Source organism: Nylanderia fulva, unplaced genomic scaffold (genome assembly GCF_048542155.1).
Source record: "Nylanderia fulva isolate GAGA-0341 unplaced genomic scaffold, ASM4854215v1 Scaffold14, whole genome shotgun sequence".
NCBI lineage: Eukaryota > Metazoa > Arthropoda > Insecta > Hymenoptera > Formicidae > Nylanderia > Nylanderia fulva.
The window spans coordinates 657,040-673,400 of record NW_028189622.1 but is presented as its reverse complement, the minus strand read 5'-3'; the positions used below and the strand labels follow the sequence as shown (position 1 = coordinate 673,400).

At 36.1% G+C, this 16,361-nt stretch overlaps 1 protein-coding gene across 1 annotated transcript in view; it reads left to right on the top strand.

The window, feature by feature from the left end:
* Window positions 1-1,697: 1,697 nt before the first annotated feature.
* The window catches only part of ft (cadherin-related tumor suppressor fat), a 30,951-nt gene continuing 16,287 nt past the window's right edge, over window positions 1,698-16,361 (top strand). The window contains exons 1-6 of the mRNA XM_029300585.2: window positions 1,698-2,129; window positions 9,676-9,912; window positions 12,835-13,224; window positions 13,584-13,997; window positions 14,457-14,789; window positions 15,281-15,458. Of these exons, the coding sequence (XP_029156418.2) occupies window positions 1,698-2,129; window positions 9,676-9,912; window positions 12,835-13,224; window positions 13,584-13,997; window positions 14,457-14,789; window positions 15,281-15,458 (1,984 nt within the window). The remainder of the gene's footprint in view (window positions 2,130-9,675; window positions 9,913-12,834; window positions 13,225-13,583; window positions 13,998-14,456; window positions 14,790-15,280; window positions 15,459-16,361) is intronic.

Sequence of the window (16,361 nt, the reverse complement as noted above, 5' to 3'; positions counted from 1 at the left end):
GTAGGCCACGGGATCGCGACGATTTATTCTCGCTTAATCCGCTTTACTCTCGCGCCGCACGTCTCGACTTTTGTTTCGTCATCCACGCGTTGTTTCATCGACGGCGATATATATAGGCACGCCTAGAGAGCAATAATCGATGGTAACCACTCCGTCAATGACATGGGGTGGAAAGGGGGATCCGACTAATTACTAGAAAGACAAATGCGCCCGCGTCTTCGGATCGCCCGCTTACATAAAAGCTTTCTATATCCGAGAGATGTCCACTTATATTTTATCTGTCGGCCGGATTATGTGTACACAAGAGAATATTACACACGTCACATACACACACACACGTGGTTATACACCGACTGACCGTAAAGGAAAAACAATTTGTGCCTCTCTTTTGTGAGAAAGCGAGAGAGAGAGAACTCATACGAGAAAGTATTTTAATCGAGTCCGTTCGATTCTACGCATATATTGAAACACGTTTATCATTTACATAAATATTGATGTTAAAAATATTCAAATTATTTAAATTGATCAAGATTACATATAGTGATATTTTATAATTTTTACAAATTTATATTATATTTATATTAATCACAAATTTGTGTGGCTATATTTTTTAGTCTTTTCTCTTCGAGAAATAATAATCTTTATATATTTTAAAAGAAATGACTACAAAAAATAATAGAGAGATATAAATCTGTGATGGATGTAAATTTGCAAATTATAAATATATGTGTAATTAAAAAAAATATATATATATATGTATGTGTGTACAAATATTTGATATATATAATCTTAAATATATTTATATATAAAATAATAAATACATATATAAATAATTAAAAAAAATAATTTATGTATATTATTTTGTATCGACTATTACTCTCGCGTTATACTCTTATAATGATTCGTTTATTGTCCCACTTCTCAATATATCAGTTGCTCGTAGTCGCATACAAATCTTGACGCTGTTGACGTGACTGAGAATTTAATGAAATGAGACATGCACAAGAGCGGGATCGAAAAACTAACTTTCTCACGAGTCTTCGCATGCATACCGTGACTTCGGTATCGCAGTGGCCTTCGCTACGTTTCCTTCGACACGTAATTTTCGACGTGCAATTATGTTCCCCGGGGGTTAAAGCCGAATCTTCATGTCGCGAATTTTCGTATCAAAATATACGGATCTCTCGATATATCTCAGAATTAATCTTCCACTTTATTTTTAGCTCTCTATAATTATATCCTTTCAGCGTCCGTAAACAACAATTAACAGAAATTATTATATATGTATAAGAAAAATAATTCATTTTCAATTATACAACTTGTGTAAGAATTTCTATGATGATCTACACGGAGAGAATTTACCTTGAAAATCATGATGATCAATATGGTATTGGAAGATTTGTATAAGAGTTTCTCTGATTAATAAAAAATATCAATATGTATATAGTAATTTTACTATAATCAAATTAATCAAACATGTTTTATATCTTCTGGTACATATTAATATTTTTCCAATACCATATCGTTTCATAATTTTCAGGGAAAATTCAAAGAGAAAATTCTCCCCATATGTATACATAATCTATCCTGAAAATGAATCTTCGATCCAGACTTTCCCAAAACTATTCCTCACCGACCTAAACGACAATACACCGTCGTTTACCGTCCAGTCACCGACGACTCAATCCGATCCGAGAATGACCTTCGGCGAGCCACTTCTAATCGTCCACCTCTTGTTGCCGCAGGTCCGCGTGACGGTGCTGGATAAGAACGACGTGGCACCTTCGTGGGATCCGGGCCCGTGGAAATTCGAGATATCCGAGGAGTCGCCGCCCAACAGCGTTGTCACGGTACTCAAGGCCCACGATCCGGACACGATCGGTACACTGACTTACACGCTGGTGCCGAATCATCATCATCACCATCATCATCATCATCATCATCATCGTTCCGACAACCAGCCGTCTGCGGACGACGACGACGGTACGCAGAGGCAATTCAAGCTGCATCCGACCACCGGCCAGTTAAGACTCGCCGAGGCCGTCGACAGGGAAACCAAGGAGAGATATGTGCTTAGAGTGCGCGCTGATGATGGCCTGCAACATCGGGATATCGTGCTTAACATACAGGTAAGAATGCGATAGGATATAGCGGGGTATTCTAAAAATAAGTGCGAACTTTTTTAAGAGAATAATTAAGCCATTTTTTCAATGGACACTCATTATATTTTTTATATCTTGATATAGTTGGCTCCTCGTATATCTTCAATTGCTATTTTCGTTATACTTTAAACAATTCAACTTTTTTTAAAATCGCGATACACAGAATTTTCTCTCTTAGAATTTATCCTGAAAATCATGGTAATCGTGAAACAATATATGGTATTGGAAGAATGTTATAAGAATTTTTTTGATTAATATTTACCACAATGAATATATTCATATCTACAATATGATTTAAAATAAGTTCGATGATATTTTTTATTGTGATCAATATTAATCAGAGAGAAATTCTCTCCGTATAAAGAACTCTAGAACTCTTCAGGGAAGCAAAACTTAATCATTTTTTTTAAATTTAAAGAATAGGGACCAACTTTAGGTTGATTAATTGATTACTATCACATGCACCAACTATCTTGAAAATTCCCTAGTCGTGAAATAGATGAGAAAAAGCGAAGAACACGGCCACTCTCTCCGAACGCATCGCGAAATATCGCAAATGGCATTCGGGGGATGGGAAAAGCTATAGTCTAAGATCGGTAGAGAGATCGGCCGATTGTTCCCGGGTATCGGAATGCTCGACGAGCGACGAGGGGTCAAGTCGATAATGCATTAGAAACGTCCCCGTGCCGAAAGGTCGCCGACAACTTCCTTCTATAACTGTAACCTATTGCTTCATATCGTCGATTCCTCTCTTCTCTTCTTCTATTTATAAATATAATATAGCCTCGTAAAATAGAATTTGGTTGTTGTTCGACTGAAGAGACTCGACGTCGGCTAATCTCTCCTCGCTCGAAAGGATCAATTGCGCGGGTAACGAATGAAGGATCTCATGAGTAACGAATGAAGCATGAGTGAAGATATTCTCTCGTGAGAGAAAAGAGGAAGAGAGAGAGAGAGGGACGGAGAGATGTTAAATAAGCACAGCGACGAATTAATTTATGGGTGTACTTACATGGGATATCGTTATTGCCGAGAGACGGCGAGACCAATTATACCGGTCAATTTAAAGGCAATCAATCTCTAACGGAATCGAGCTAGGCAACACGACACGGCACATAGTATGAAATTTGTCTAGTCTTCTCTACGAAGAGAAAGAAGATTCTTAACCGATTATATATTTTCCGACCGAAATAGTTTCTCTTCTGCCTTAGAATTATTTTTCTTTGATCCGAAAAAATGCATGTTCAGATAAAAAAATGTGTGGAATAAAAAAGAAAATTGACTCGATTTTTCTTGATGTGAGAAAAGTATAGTGTGTGTAGTTTTGAATTAATAATGTAGCACAAAATTAATTTGTCTAGTCTTCTCCACGAAGAGGAAGATTGAAGATTCTTAACCGATTATATATTTTCCGACCGAAATAATTTCTTTTCTGCCTTAGGGTTATTTTTCTTCGATCGGAAAAAATGCATGTTCATATAAAAAAATGTGTGGAATAAAAAAGAAAATTGACTCGATTTATCTCGATGTGAGAAAAGTATAGTGTGTGTAGTTTTGAATTAAAATAATGTAGCACAAAATTAATTTGTCTAGTCTTCTCCACGAAGAGAAAGATTGAAGATTCTTAACCGATTATATATTTTCCGACCGAAATAGTTTCTCTTCTGCCTTAGAATTATTTTTCTTTGATCCGAAAAAATGCATGTTCATATAAAAAAAAATGTGTGGAATAAAAAAGAAAATTGACTCGATTTATCTCGATGTGAGAAAAGTATAGTGTGTGTAGTTTTGAATTAATAATGTAGCACAAAATTAATTTGTCTAGTCTTCTCCACGAAGAGAAAGATTGAAGATTCTTAATCGATTATATATTTTCCGACCGAAATAGTTTCTCTTCTGCCTTAGAATTATTTTTCTTTGATCCGAAAAAATGCATGTTCAGATAAAAAAATGTGTGGAATAAAAAAGAAAATTGATTCGATTTTTCTCGATGTGAGAAAAGTAGTGTGTGTAGTTTTGAATTAAAATAATGTAGCACAAAATTAATTTGTCTAGTCTTCTCCACGAAGAGGAAGATTGAAGATTCTTATTTTTTTTTATCAGAACAAAATGTATGTTCATATAAAAAAAATTTGTAGAATAAAAAAAGGAAATCTAATCGATTTTTCGCGATGTGAGAAAAGTATAGTGTGTATAGCTTTGAATGAATAATGTAGCACAAAACTAAAAATTGATTAAACATTGATTCAACTATTGTGTTACTTTGCGAAGGCGGATGGATCTGATATTTTTCAATTAATGGTAGTAGGTAATCGAAGGGGAAGAGACGAGGAAAGTCCGGGTGTATATACGGTTATAATGCCATATGCATAAGTCAGCGCTGTCTATCGCAACAAGCGATCTCGAGCAGAACAATGTTGCGCTATTGCGTATACCCGCGCAAGCATCACTCGGAAGATAAATCTACGATCGCTCGGCGACCAGCCATGCGGATTGCTCACACACTCATTCCGCACGTATAAATGCAACAATGGCGCACGCCCTCGTCTTAATGAAAAAGATCGAGTTCGTTTCTACGTGCGATTATGAAACGCCTCGAAAGATCGGTCATTGCGTCAGAATGAGAGAGAGAGAGAGAGAGAGAGATCAGTTATAAAAAAATCCGAGATTTTTATCAGAATTCCTGATCGGGGAGACAAGACAAATTTAGCCTTTAAATTGACGCTCTCTTACCTTATGTCTCGCAATAAGTTTCTCCATTTTTTTGTAAACAGATATTTTTTAAGAAATACATGTCCAATTTTTCAATTTTCAAATACAAAGCATTATATGAAAAAAAATCTTATATATATTATATGTATACATAAAATACAGAGAAAATTTATTCTTAAAATTTACTCTGAAAATCATGGTAATTGTGGGACAATATGGTATTGGAAGACTTTTATAAGAGTTTGATTAATTTTACTATGTATATATTAATATTTTTTATTGTAGTAAAATATTAATCAGCAAAACTTACAAAATTCTTGCAATATCATATATATTGTTCCACCAAGATTTTCAGGGTAAATTCTAAGAGAAAATTCTCTCCGTGCATAATATAATACATATATAATACTTATAATATGTATATATATATATATACTTATGTATATATTTAATATATCATTTTCGACCCGCAATTACTTATTGCGCGAGGAATTATTTTCTTTTCGGGGTTGAATTACGCTTTCCGCCCTCCCACGCTATCGCCGCTTAAATTATCGCTTTAATGAAGTGTCAGCATTGGAGAACCGCTTAAGTCGAGTCAGACAAAATCACAAAATATTCACAGCTCCGTTCAATAACTCCGATCCTTCTATCGTGAGGCGTTCTCGGGTATAAGAGAGTATATCGCGCGCATCCCGCCTTATAATTCATTACGCGGCTCAACCGGGAGAGGCGATAAAAAACGCGAGCCGGCCGTTTAACGAAGCCCTCGAAGAAGATGAGGCCCTGACCACCGGGTCGGGGCTCCTCGGAGACAATCGCAAAAATTATTTTTATGATGCGTAATGGCTGGAATTCTTTTAAGGACCTCTTTGCTTGCCGCTCGTGCCCGGCTATTCTATCCTTAAAGGCGCAAGGAAGAGAGAGGAATGCTGGCTGGACCTGATCATAGCTCGAGCGCGACCCAGCGGTTTCGGCTTTTCTCCGTTGAAAGACCGAGGCCGCTCTTCTCTATTGGCCGACAGTCGCGGAATCTGCCCCTTCTGCCCTCTTATATCTGATCCCCTTGTACCGTTCTTTCTCTCTTCACCCATCATCCGTGTTCTTCTCCCGCTAACCTTCACCATTTCTTTCTCGACCGACCTTATCGAACCCCTTGGAGAATCTCTTCTTCGATTCTCTCCCCCTGACCTCTTCCTCTTCTCCTCCATCTTCTCTTCCCATCGTTCATCCTTCGGAGTCATCGAGGAAGAAAAGAATGAGACGGAGAAGCGACAGCGCTACCAGAATAATTCCAACTATGTTTAAGTACTCTCTCTCTGTTCTCCGTATTCAAGAATTTTATTTAAGGAATTGTTTAAAGAATATTTATTTCGATTCAAAGAATAATATGTGTTATTATAGCACTTTGCTATATTTATGAAAGGCGAAATTAGAGGGAAATTAGAATTAATTAATATGTATTTTTTGCGGACTTAAATATGAATTACGCTCATTTCGCTAATTTCTGAAAGTATTGAGACCTCACTTTTCTGCAATTATTACACAAAGAAAATTTTTTTTTTTTAATTTACCCTGAAAATTACATGGTGGGACAATATGGTACTGGAAGAATTTCTATATAAGAGTTTCTCCGATTAATATTTTTATCGCAATAAAAAATATCAATATCTACCACGATAAAATTTACATATTAATATTTTTTGTTATGCTAAATATTAATCGCAGAGGGAAACTCTTATATAAAATTCTTCCAATATTATATTGTCTCACGATTATCATGATTTTTGGGGTAAATTCTAAGAGCAAATTCCGTTTAAAAATAGTATAATTGATCTCCTTTATTATGATTATAAATAATTATATATATAATATTTTTATTTGGGCCCATCTACTACTTCCCTTTTGAGCTGATTGTGAGACTTGAAGCATCTCTTTCCTCCTCAACTCCTACCCAGTCCCAGATTCTTGTTCTTCATCTTCTCTTTCCTACTTGCCGGCACACACTCCTCGTCATCCACTGTCGTCTCGAGACACCGTCGCTTTTTGCAAACGGTCTCCGAGCCCTCCTTAATCAAACCGCGTCCACCTTATTCTATACTCCGATCTCCGGAAAACTTGGAGCATCCTCGAGTTATCTCTAGAGACACGCGTCAATCTGTAGTATCATCTTTTAATTATTTCGTAATTAGTTTTATTGTAACATCAAATAAAATTAGAAATTATAGGTGAAACTTGATTACTTTCACGTTGCAATGATAACGAGTTTTTCCTGTTCATAATAAATTCCGTAATAGAGATATATGTAACATAAATACCGGTTCTCTCTCTCTCTCTCTTCTAAATTTATATATATGATTCATATTGTATATAAATATAGAAATATTGTATATATAATTTTCTTAGATCTCTGGTACAGGATGAGGAACAAGAGAAGAGAGAAAGATGTTATCCTCAAGCGAACGAAATAATTAACGCATAAATAGTCAACTTCCGTTAACGACGTTGTTGAATTACAAGACGTTTCACAAGCCTCTTTTTAGCATGACAAAAAAAAATAATATGCGAAAACGTTATCGCGATGTCTAGTTTCCGTCCTCGATTTACAGGAGAGATAAATTAAATTAAATTATATTCTCCGCGCATTAGAACAGCCGCGTGCACGATTTCGCCACGCGGAAATATATAGAATAATTTACATATCCGTATATATAATTTACATGTGTACGCGAGATTAGCGTAATTGCCGAAGTATCATTTATTGTTTAAATTATTGCACATCCGTGTTTTTGGCAGAGAGAGAGAGAACCGACCGCTACTCGTTTTAGTTTGATAAATGCGCGAAAAATGTAAATTTTTCCCACCTTCTCTCTCAAATTGCAAAAATGTAAAATGTAAATCTACCGCTCGCTTCTTCGAATTCAAATTTCTGATTCTATTGGACGATAAAAGAAGGACGAAGTTGAGGCGTCGTGTGAAATTTATCGAATAAATGAAGAGATGACGTTAACCGCGCCTTGGATCGATTATATCGGATTATTTGTAGAATTATTAAAATCAATTTCAATTTTCTGCCACATTATGTTTGATATTCTGTTTACTTATGTCTCTTCATTATGTCAATTTTTCAAATGTATTCTCAATTATATAAGAATACATTTCAAATATTGACATAATGAAGAGACACACACAGGTAAATGAGATACATGTTATATATGTATACAATATTTAATACATAATATATATAACATTTATCTAAATAATAGTTTTACGAAAAATCTTCACAAGTATTATTATTGTGCATTTTTGCAATAACTTGCACGTTTTTAAATTAATTAAACAATCATACACGTATATAATTATAAGAATACATTTTAAAAATTGACATAACGAAGAGACATATATGTATAATATTTATTTAAAATAATATAGTTTGACGCAAAATCTTCACATTAAATTCCTATATATTTTTTTATAGCTCGCACGTGTTTGAATTAATTAAACAATCATAGGATGACTGGGCGGAAAAATGTGTGATTAAATTTTTCGATTTCTTACATAAAAGCGTTATAACGTTATACGTGATGAAAATGATATTTATATACCGATGCTACCTATTCTCTCCTTCCTTCTTGATCGAGGACCGTCCTTTCCCGTCATCTTCCACCTTCCATACCGCCGCCGATCGATCACAATGAGCGCATTGTTACATGGATAAATAGCCCGCGGAGTCCTGAGAATGTTTTCTTCTCGCGCTGGGGCTACCGCGAGGGAGCGAGGTAACAATAATTCGATGGCGAACGAGAGACGCGAATATTTCCGGTGGCGGCGGTGTTTATCTAAGAATGACGTCGAGTGCGCGCGCGCAAGATTCGAGCCGATTTTATTCCCCCGAGTGTTTATTTTAAGATCGGCACTCGGTTTCCGGGTCTATTAAGAGGCGTGCGTAAATCTACTTCGCGTTCACATATATATATATAAAAGGACGAAAGGTGCGCGCACGAAATGAAAGCAACTCAGTGTGTCCTTTGAAAGGAACGAGTCCTCGTGCGGAGGAATTCCTGGAAAGGAAGTAGAAAAATTGCGTTTAAACATTAGAGATGAAAAATGTTCACGACATCCCAGGGAAACATCGAGGGGGTAACCACTAGCTAAAATGTTGTCCCACAGATTACATGATTTCATTTGATTTCATGATTTCATCTGATTATAAATGATTTCATCTGATTACAAATGATTTCATCTGATTGTAAATGGATTTTTTTCATTACATATGAAATCATTTCATAAAAGTAATGATTTCATCTGATTACACAATGCATTTTCGTGATTGCACATGTAATCATTTAGGATTTTATGTGACACATAAAATTATAAATAGCATTTTATCTTGAATTTGATCGCAATTTACTACGGAAAGTGCTCGTGCCACACATGATTTCATCACAGATTTCATAATGATTACACATGATTCCAATGATTACACGAAAATTCAAAATGATTTCTGCTGACTACATGTGATTTCATTATGATTTCTAATGATTCCGCATGATTTCATTTGACTTTATCAATTACATCTGATTGCAAACGATTACACGGGATTTCATAAGGATTTCATAAGGATTTCGGGGACACTGTCCCACGATTACATTAAGTGGTTACCCTCTCGGTAAACATACAACTTTGCTTTTTTTAATAGCAGCTGCTGGGCATCGAACATTCCTCTCCGTTATTTTAGGAGGTTTTCAAAGACAGAGGGACCTTTTAATTCATCATTGAAAAATTAATTCGTTCCTCGCAGGTTACCGACACTAATGACAACGCGCCGACCTTCCAAAGCACGGCCTATTCCTTCGACATCCCGGAGAACATGCCGAGGGGTAGCCGCGTGGGCCAGGTCGTCGCGACGGATGCCGATGCGAAAGGACCCAACAGTCAGCTGAGTTACGTCCTTATCTCCGACTGGGCGAACGACGTGTTCTCCCTGAATCCGAACACTGGAGTATTCTCTCTCACCGCGAGTCTCGACTACGAGCAGGTTGGTAGACCAAATTTTCTTTTAATTTATTCCGAAATGCATCGTAAAAATGGTGGGACAATATGGTATTGAGAGAATTTTATAAGAGATTTTTCTCTGATTAATATATAATATTTACCACAAAAAATATTAATATCTATCACATAAGATATAAAATATGTTTGATTAATTTTATTAAAATATATAATATATAAAATATAGTAAAATTTCAATAATTTTGAAATAATTAAAACCTGTATTAAAATCTTATAATTTTTCAAGTGTTTTAAGTAGATGTCAAAAAAGTGATTAACATATAGAATATTTCATATAAATTTTAACATGCAGCATGGTAATTTTTGGCTTTTTACCAAACATGATAAAATTTGCAATAAATTTTGCGGTAAAAATATATAACGAAAAATTCGTATTTAAGAGAAGGATTGCATGTTGATTTTTTTGACGAATAAAGTTACAGATGATTATCTGTAAATCAGATTTCTCCCATTTCCATATATCGGACTTGTTATTTATATCCAAAGAAAGATTTGAATTTTGCATGAATCTCGTTTCTCCCAGATTTTAAATATTGAAATTAATGGTTTATATTCGTGTATATATATTTTTCAATGAATCAGTCTGGCAGCCGGATTTTCGTCGGAAGATGACAGTGTTAATAAAGTTATCGTCGACGATGATTATTTGTAAATCAGACGACGATTATTCGATGCCGGATTACATCCCTTTCGATTCGGAGTCTTTATTTATTAATAGAAAAATTTGAATCTTTCATGAGAACGGGTTTCTCTTCATGATTATAAATGGTTCATAAACTTGTTCGAAGAAATCTCTTAATACTTCATGACGTCTGAAGTTTCGTCGGTCGTCAGATATTGAATAGACAGGATTCAATTGAAAAATATTTTTCTTTAATTTGACATTACTCTCTCGCGACTTTCTACTTATTATTTCACATAGAAAGAGAGAGAAGAAATATGCTATTAAATAATCCAGCAATCCAGAACATGTTCATGAACTGGAACGAGAGACAATGCCGGATGATTCCGAAGTCATATATGTTTACATATCAATATACTATAGATACGTCCATCATAACGGTCGGTATGGATGCAAAAGGGTTAACTGCGGCCTGTCGAGATGAAGTTTCCGTTTGGATCATGGTCGGAACTAAAAGACGCTTAAAAAACGCGTTGGCCGCCCGGGGCAGCGATTATAATCACGAACACCACCTCTATATTCAAGCGCACCATTATATTATCCGGAGCGAAGGGCAAAACGCTAGAATTTAGGGTTTAACGCTATAACAGTCGAACAACAGATCGAAGAACAGACAGTCTTTAATGACGATCTCTCTGCATTTCGGAGACGAGCCGTAGTTAGCGAACTTTCGCTTTACGGATCACGCCAATAGCGTAACTGAGATTTTATAGGAAAAAACTCGCGATAATCTTCTAGAAGGAAAAGGAGCTAATTACACAGTTCGATGAGAAAACAAAAAAAGGGAATAATCGTTTAATTTTTTTTACGCTAAATATAATTCCCACTATTAAATTATTCCATCAGATCACACAAGAAATTGAGAAATTTGCGTGATTAAAATTGCACAAATGAGTTATTTTAATAGATCTTATAGCTAGAGACAAATCGGAGAAGTTTTGTTGAAATTAAAAGTTAAGTATAAAGAATTAAGTAAAGATTAAAAAATAGTTATTCTCTTTTATGTGTTTAAAAAAAATTATTTCTTGTTGATCTGCGTTATTAATACGAGAGGGTTTCAAATAAAAACATTGATCGTTGAGGTGAAGATATTAATTATTAAATATTATGTTCTTAAATCTTAATTTATAAGCTTTTATTTGAAAAATAATAATTCTTTGTTTACCAAAGAAATGATTTTTTAGACCTGCCTAATGTGTTTTAATTGACTTTTCTTCTTTCAATAAGAGTATTATTATATAAATTAATTTTGTAATAATATTATCGACGATATTTTTTATGCAATCCTTGGCTACGCCACTGTTTTACGCTTTACGATATGTATGTGTAAGATGAAAATTAGGTGTGTATTGGTGCAGCTTCTATGGAAAAAAGACGAAGGAGGAAGATGAGGGAAAGTGCAAGCGAGAGGAACGAGATAAGGGTAGCTTATAGAACCCTTCATCAACGTAATGCTCTTTCAGATACACGCCAACATCATTAAGGGGCTACGGAATACGCGTGTGTATCGGAAACAAAGAAAATAGCGATCGCGCCGAAACAGACATTTTAGTCCTTCCCCGCAAAACGATTAATTATGGGTCTCTTAAAAGGATCTGTTACGAATCGATTTACGATAGTTGAATGAAAGTTAATTTCTCGCAATTTCTCGAAACACAAAACGTAGTTTCATTCTTTCAAAGAGAACTCCACTTTTTCGTCTCCTCATATATTTTTTCAACGCAACAATATAAAATGTTCAAAGAAATATTAAACTAATTGTAAAAATAGCGCTAAGCAATATATACTGATGCCAACATTTATTTAATAAAAATGATTTCAATGTGCGTTAGTTTTTTTTAATTAAATTCCATTTTTCGTTAGTGTCAAAATCTTGAGGAAAATAACATATTTGTTACGAATAATATAATTTTTTTAGTAATAAAAGAAAAAGATAAGTAAAACAACTACTTCATTATCAAAATTTATTATATTATGGTTGTAAAAGAAATAAAGAGGAAGACTCTCTTCGTTTTTTCCAGTGTCCGGAGTTGTCTATCTGTCACATAAAAAATCGTAATGGATCATAAAGAACGTTTTTTTATCATGTTTAATAGTTTCGTGGGGAGAGAACAGCTTGTAACGCGAGAAACAGACACATCCTGTGTAGATTATATTATTCACCTTCGTTATATTAAATGATCTTTATGTGTCTTGTCTCTACAGGTGCAGCACTACATCCTCGTTGTTCAGGCAACAGACGGCGGCGTGCCGGTGCTGTCGTCCACCGTGACAGTCTACTGCAACGTCGTCGATCTGAACGACAACGCGCCGATCTTCGAGACCGGACCGCACGCAGCTGACATTATGGAAAACGCGACAGTCGGCACCCACGTGCTCACCGTGGTTGCCCAGGATCTGGATTCCGGTGACAACGGCAAGATCTTCTACACCATCACTGGCGGCGACGAGGACGGGAGCTTCGGGGTGGCACCAAACGGCACCCTCTTCACTCGTCAACCCCTCGATCGCGAACGTAAGCCCCTCTACAATCTGGTACTGAGCGCCACTGACAGTCCCTTGCCGCCAGCTCGGCCCTTGTCTTCCACGGTGCAGGTTTGTGTATCATTTTTTTATATATGCAGAAACACTTATACATTCACATATGTATATATATATATACTTGTATATATATACTTGTTTTAATCTTCTTATATGAATAAAGAATTATTTTTTCTCAATTTTCTTATTATTATAGCATAAATTTCAATTACTTTTCAAATAATTTCAATATACTTATTATATAAATATCACATATATTAATTTATACATAATATATGTATATATTCTTTTTTTTTACAATTTACTTTTGAGGTATGTTAAAAACTTATATAAGAAAAAATATACATATATATATAGACATGTATTTATGAATATAAAGAAAAGATGGAGTCCATTATCTTCTCGTTTGATAGGTGACAGTGATGTTGCTGGACGTGAACGACATGTCGCCAGAGTTCATATCGCCCACGAAGATATCGATAATTGAGAATGCTCCTAGCAATACGGTAGTGATGGTGATAAAGGCCGTCGACCGGGACGATGGTCGAAACGGTTATGTCGAGTATATGCTCGAGGACGACGACTTGCCGTTCACTTTAGGTCTGGTGGATGGACTGCTGCGCGTTTCCGGACCGTTAGACCGCGAACAGAAATTCAATTACACCTTGGGGATCATCGCCAGGGATCGCGGCGAGCCGCCGAGATCATCGTCGACCACCGTCACCGTCACGGTGCTCGATGAAAATGACAACTCACCGGTGTTCGATCCCAGGCAATACTCCGCCACTGTCGCCGAGAACGCCAGCATCGGCGCCAGTGTGATCCAGGTCAGTAAAATCCTTGTAATCTGGAAGAAATTGGATAGGAATCAAGAGATACCAGAGATACTTTGCAAAGTTCAAAGCATTCTATTTATTTAATTTTATCTTTTTTGTTTTTATTAAATATCTTTGTATATATCTAAATCTCTTACATTAAAGTTTAATTTTACTCAGTTACATTTTTCATAATATTTATAGTCAATAAGTATTTTAAATTATATCTTTAATTATTTTTTTGTGTCTTTGTCTTTAAAAAAAAATTGAATTATAAACTTTTATATGAATAAAGAATAATTTTTTCTTCTAAATTTTCTTATTATAACAATTCTAATTATATTTATTATATCAACAACTATTACAAAAATATTAACTTCTACGAAATGCATGTTCGCGGCATGATATAATATTCATTAACAAAAAAATAATGAAGAGAATTTTTTCAAATCGTTTTTCCCTCGACCTCAGGTATCGGCGATGGACCGCGACGAGGGTGCAAACGGCAGGGTGCGATACAGCATTGTTATGGGAGACGACAATCGTGACTTCACTATCTCGGAAGACGGCGGCGTGATCCGGGTGGCGAAAAACCTGAACTTTGAACGCAAACCTTCCTATCACCTGACAATCCGTAGCGAAGATTGCGCCGCGGAAATAGGCGAGACGCCGCGCACCGACACCACCAAAGTCATCATCACCGTCCTCGATATCAACGACAACGCGCCGGTCTTCCTCGACTCGCCCTATCTCGCCCACGTTATGGAGAACATGGTGCCGCCAGGAGGAGGTTTCGTGATACAAGTACGTATACGTAAATTTTCAAGTCAAGTGACATTCCTATTGTCAGATTAACTCGCGACAAGTACAATTTTTTGGATAGATGAGAAATTTGATATGAAGAGGGCTAATAAGAATCAGTAAATTTGTTTTTAAATTTCTCTTTAATTATTTTGAACGTTTTCGTTCTTTTTCTCTTTTGGATCATCTTCAACATTCGATTATATAAGAAAATTTACGCGTCTTGAATAGCTAGGACGAGGGTAAGAATTAATATATAGTAATGTCTGGCTTTTATTAACTCTTTTCATATTTTATTTTGTACTTCAATATCAGAGCCTTTTTATTTATTATTTTTGACGAGAAATTTCGTGGTAACTTTAATAAATAAAACAATTAAAAAATTTAGATATTCTAAATATATATGTGACTCTCTGTATCTCATCTTTGTACAAATTGCGATTATTTTAACGAGAGAGAGAGTTAAAGCGTTTTTTCGTCTATTTAAACCCAAGGTTAAGGCGTACGATGCGGATACCCCACCGTACAACGATCAAGTCAGGTACTTCCTGAAGGAGGGCGACACGGATCTGTTTCGTATAAATGCCAGCACCGGTGACATATCACTCCTTCGACCATTAGACAGAGAATTGACGCCAGAATATACGCTCACCCTAGTGGCTATGGATACCGGTGAGTCAGTTTTATCTATTTTAAACATCCGGCCGTGTATAGATAAGAGGAAATTATATTGTAAGAAGACAGCTACATTAACGCACTCGGGGGTAGTTTATTTTAAGATCACGGGCCATATATGAGAGATTTCTTGCTAGAAACATATCTTGATGATATATTAATTATTTTTTAAATCGATAACTATGTTGCTGTGTAATCGCTATCTGTTTTTAATCTGAAAAATATATGTTCCGAGCAATTATTTAATTTTTATTTTAAATTAGTGGAATTATTAGTAGAAACGCTTGTGTTCTAAGGGAAAGCCACATTCTATTAGACTTTACTGTCTTATTTTGCGATGCGACTTGTTATTACTCGCAGTCGCATGTTCGCATTAATTCTTTATACGAACCATATAATCGGCCATCCATCAATCGACAATCCTGCGAAATGTCATCTGTTCAGTAGCTCTACAGCGCAGCACATAGACGAGAGGAGACGATAGACGATGTACGGCGGTGGGTTTAAGTAATGAGCGGTAATATACAAATTGGATATAAATTTGTGGGTTGTTCGATGAGATTCTTTAAGCGGTGGGCAGTTCCTCCCCCTTAAACGCTCCTTTTCTTTCCTTTTTTCCTCCTTCCTTCCTCTTATAGAAGCCAGTAGTCCTCCCCCGGTTCCCTTCCTCGGCCTTCACCCCTTCTCTCTCTATCTTCCTCTCCCGTTCCGCCCTCGGTCGCGATGGCTCGGATGGCCCAATCGGTCCCCGACAAGGTAGACAGGCCAGGCAGAGTTATGACGCGCGATTATGATAATCGGTCTCGAATACCTTCCTCGGCGCGCTGCATCTCTCCTTCTCAGCCTGGCACTCCCGTTCGACCGCGGGCCTTATTCCCCACCCCGGTGTCTATCTTACCC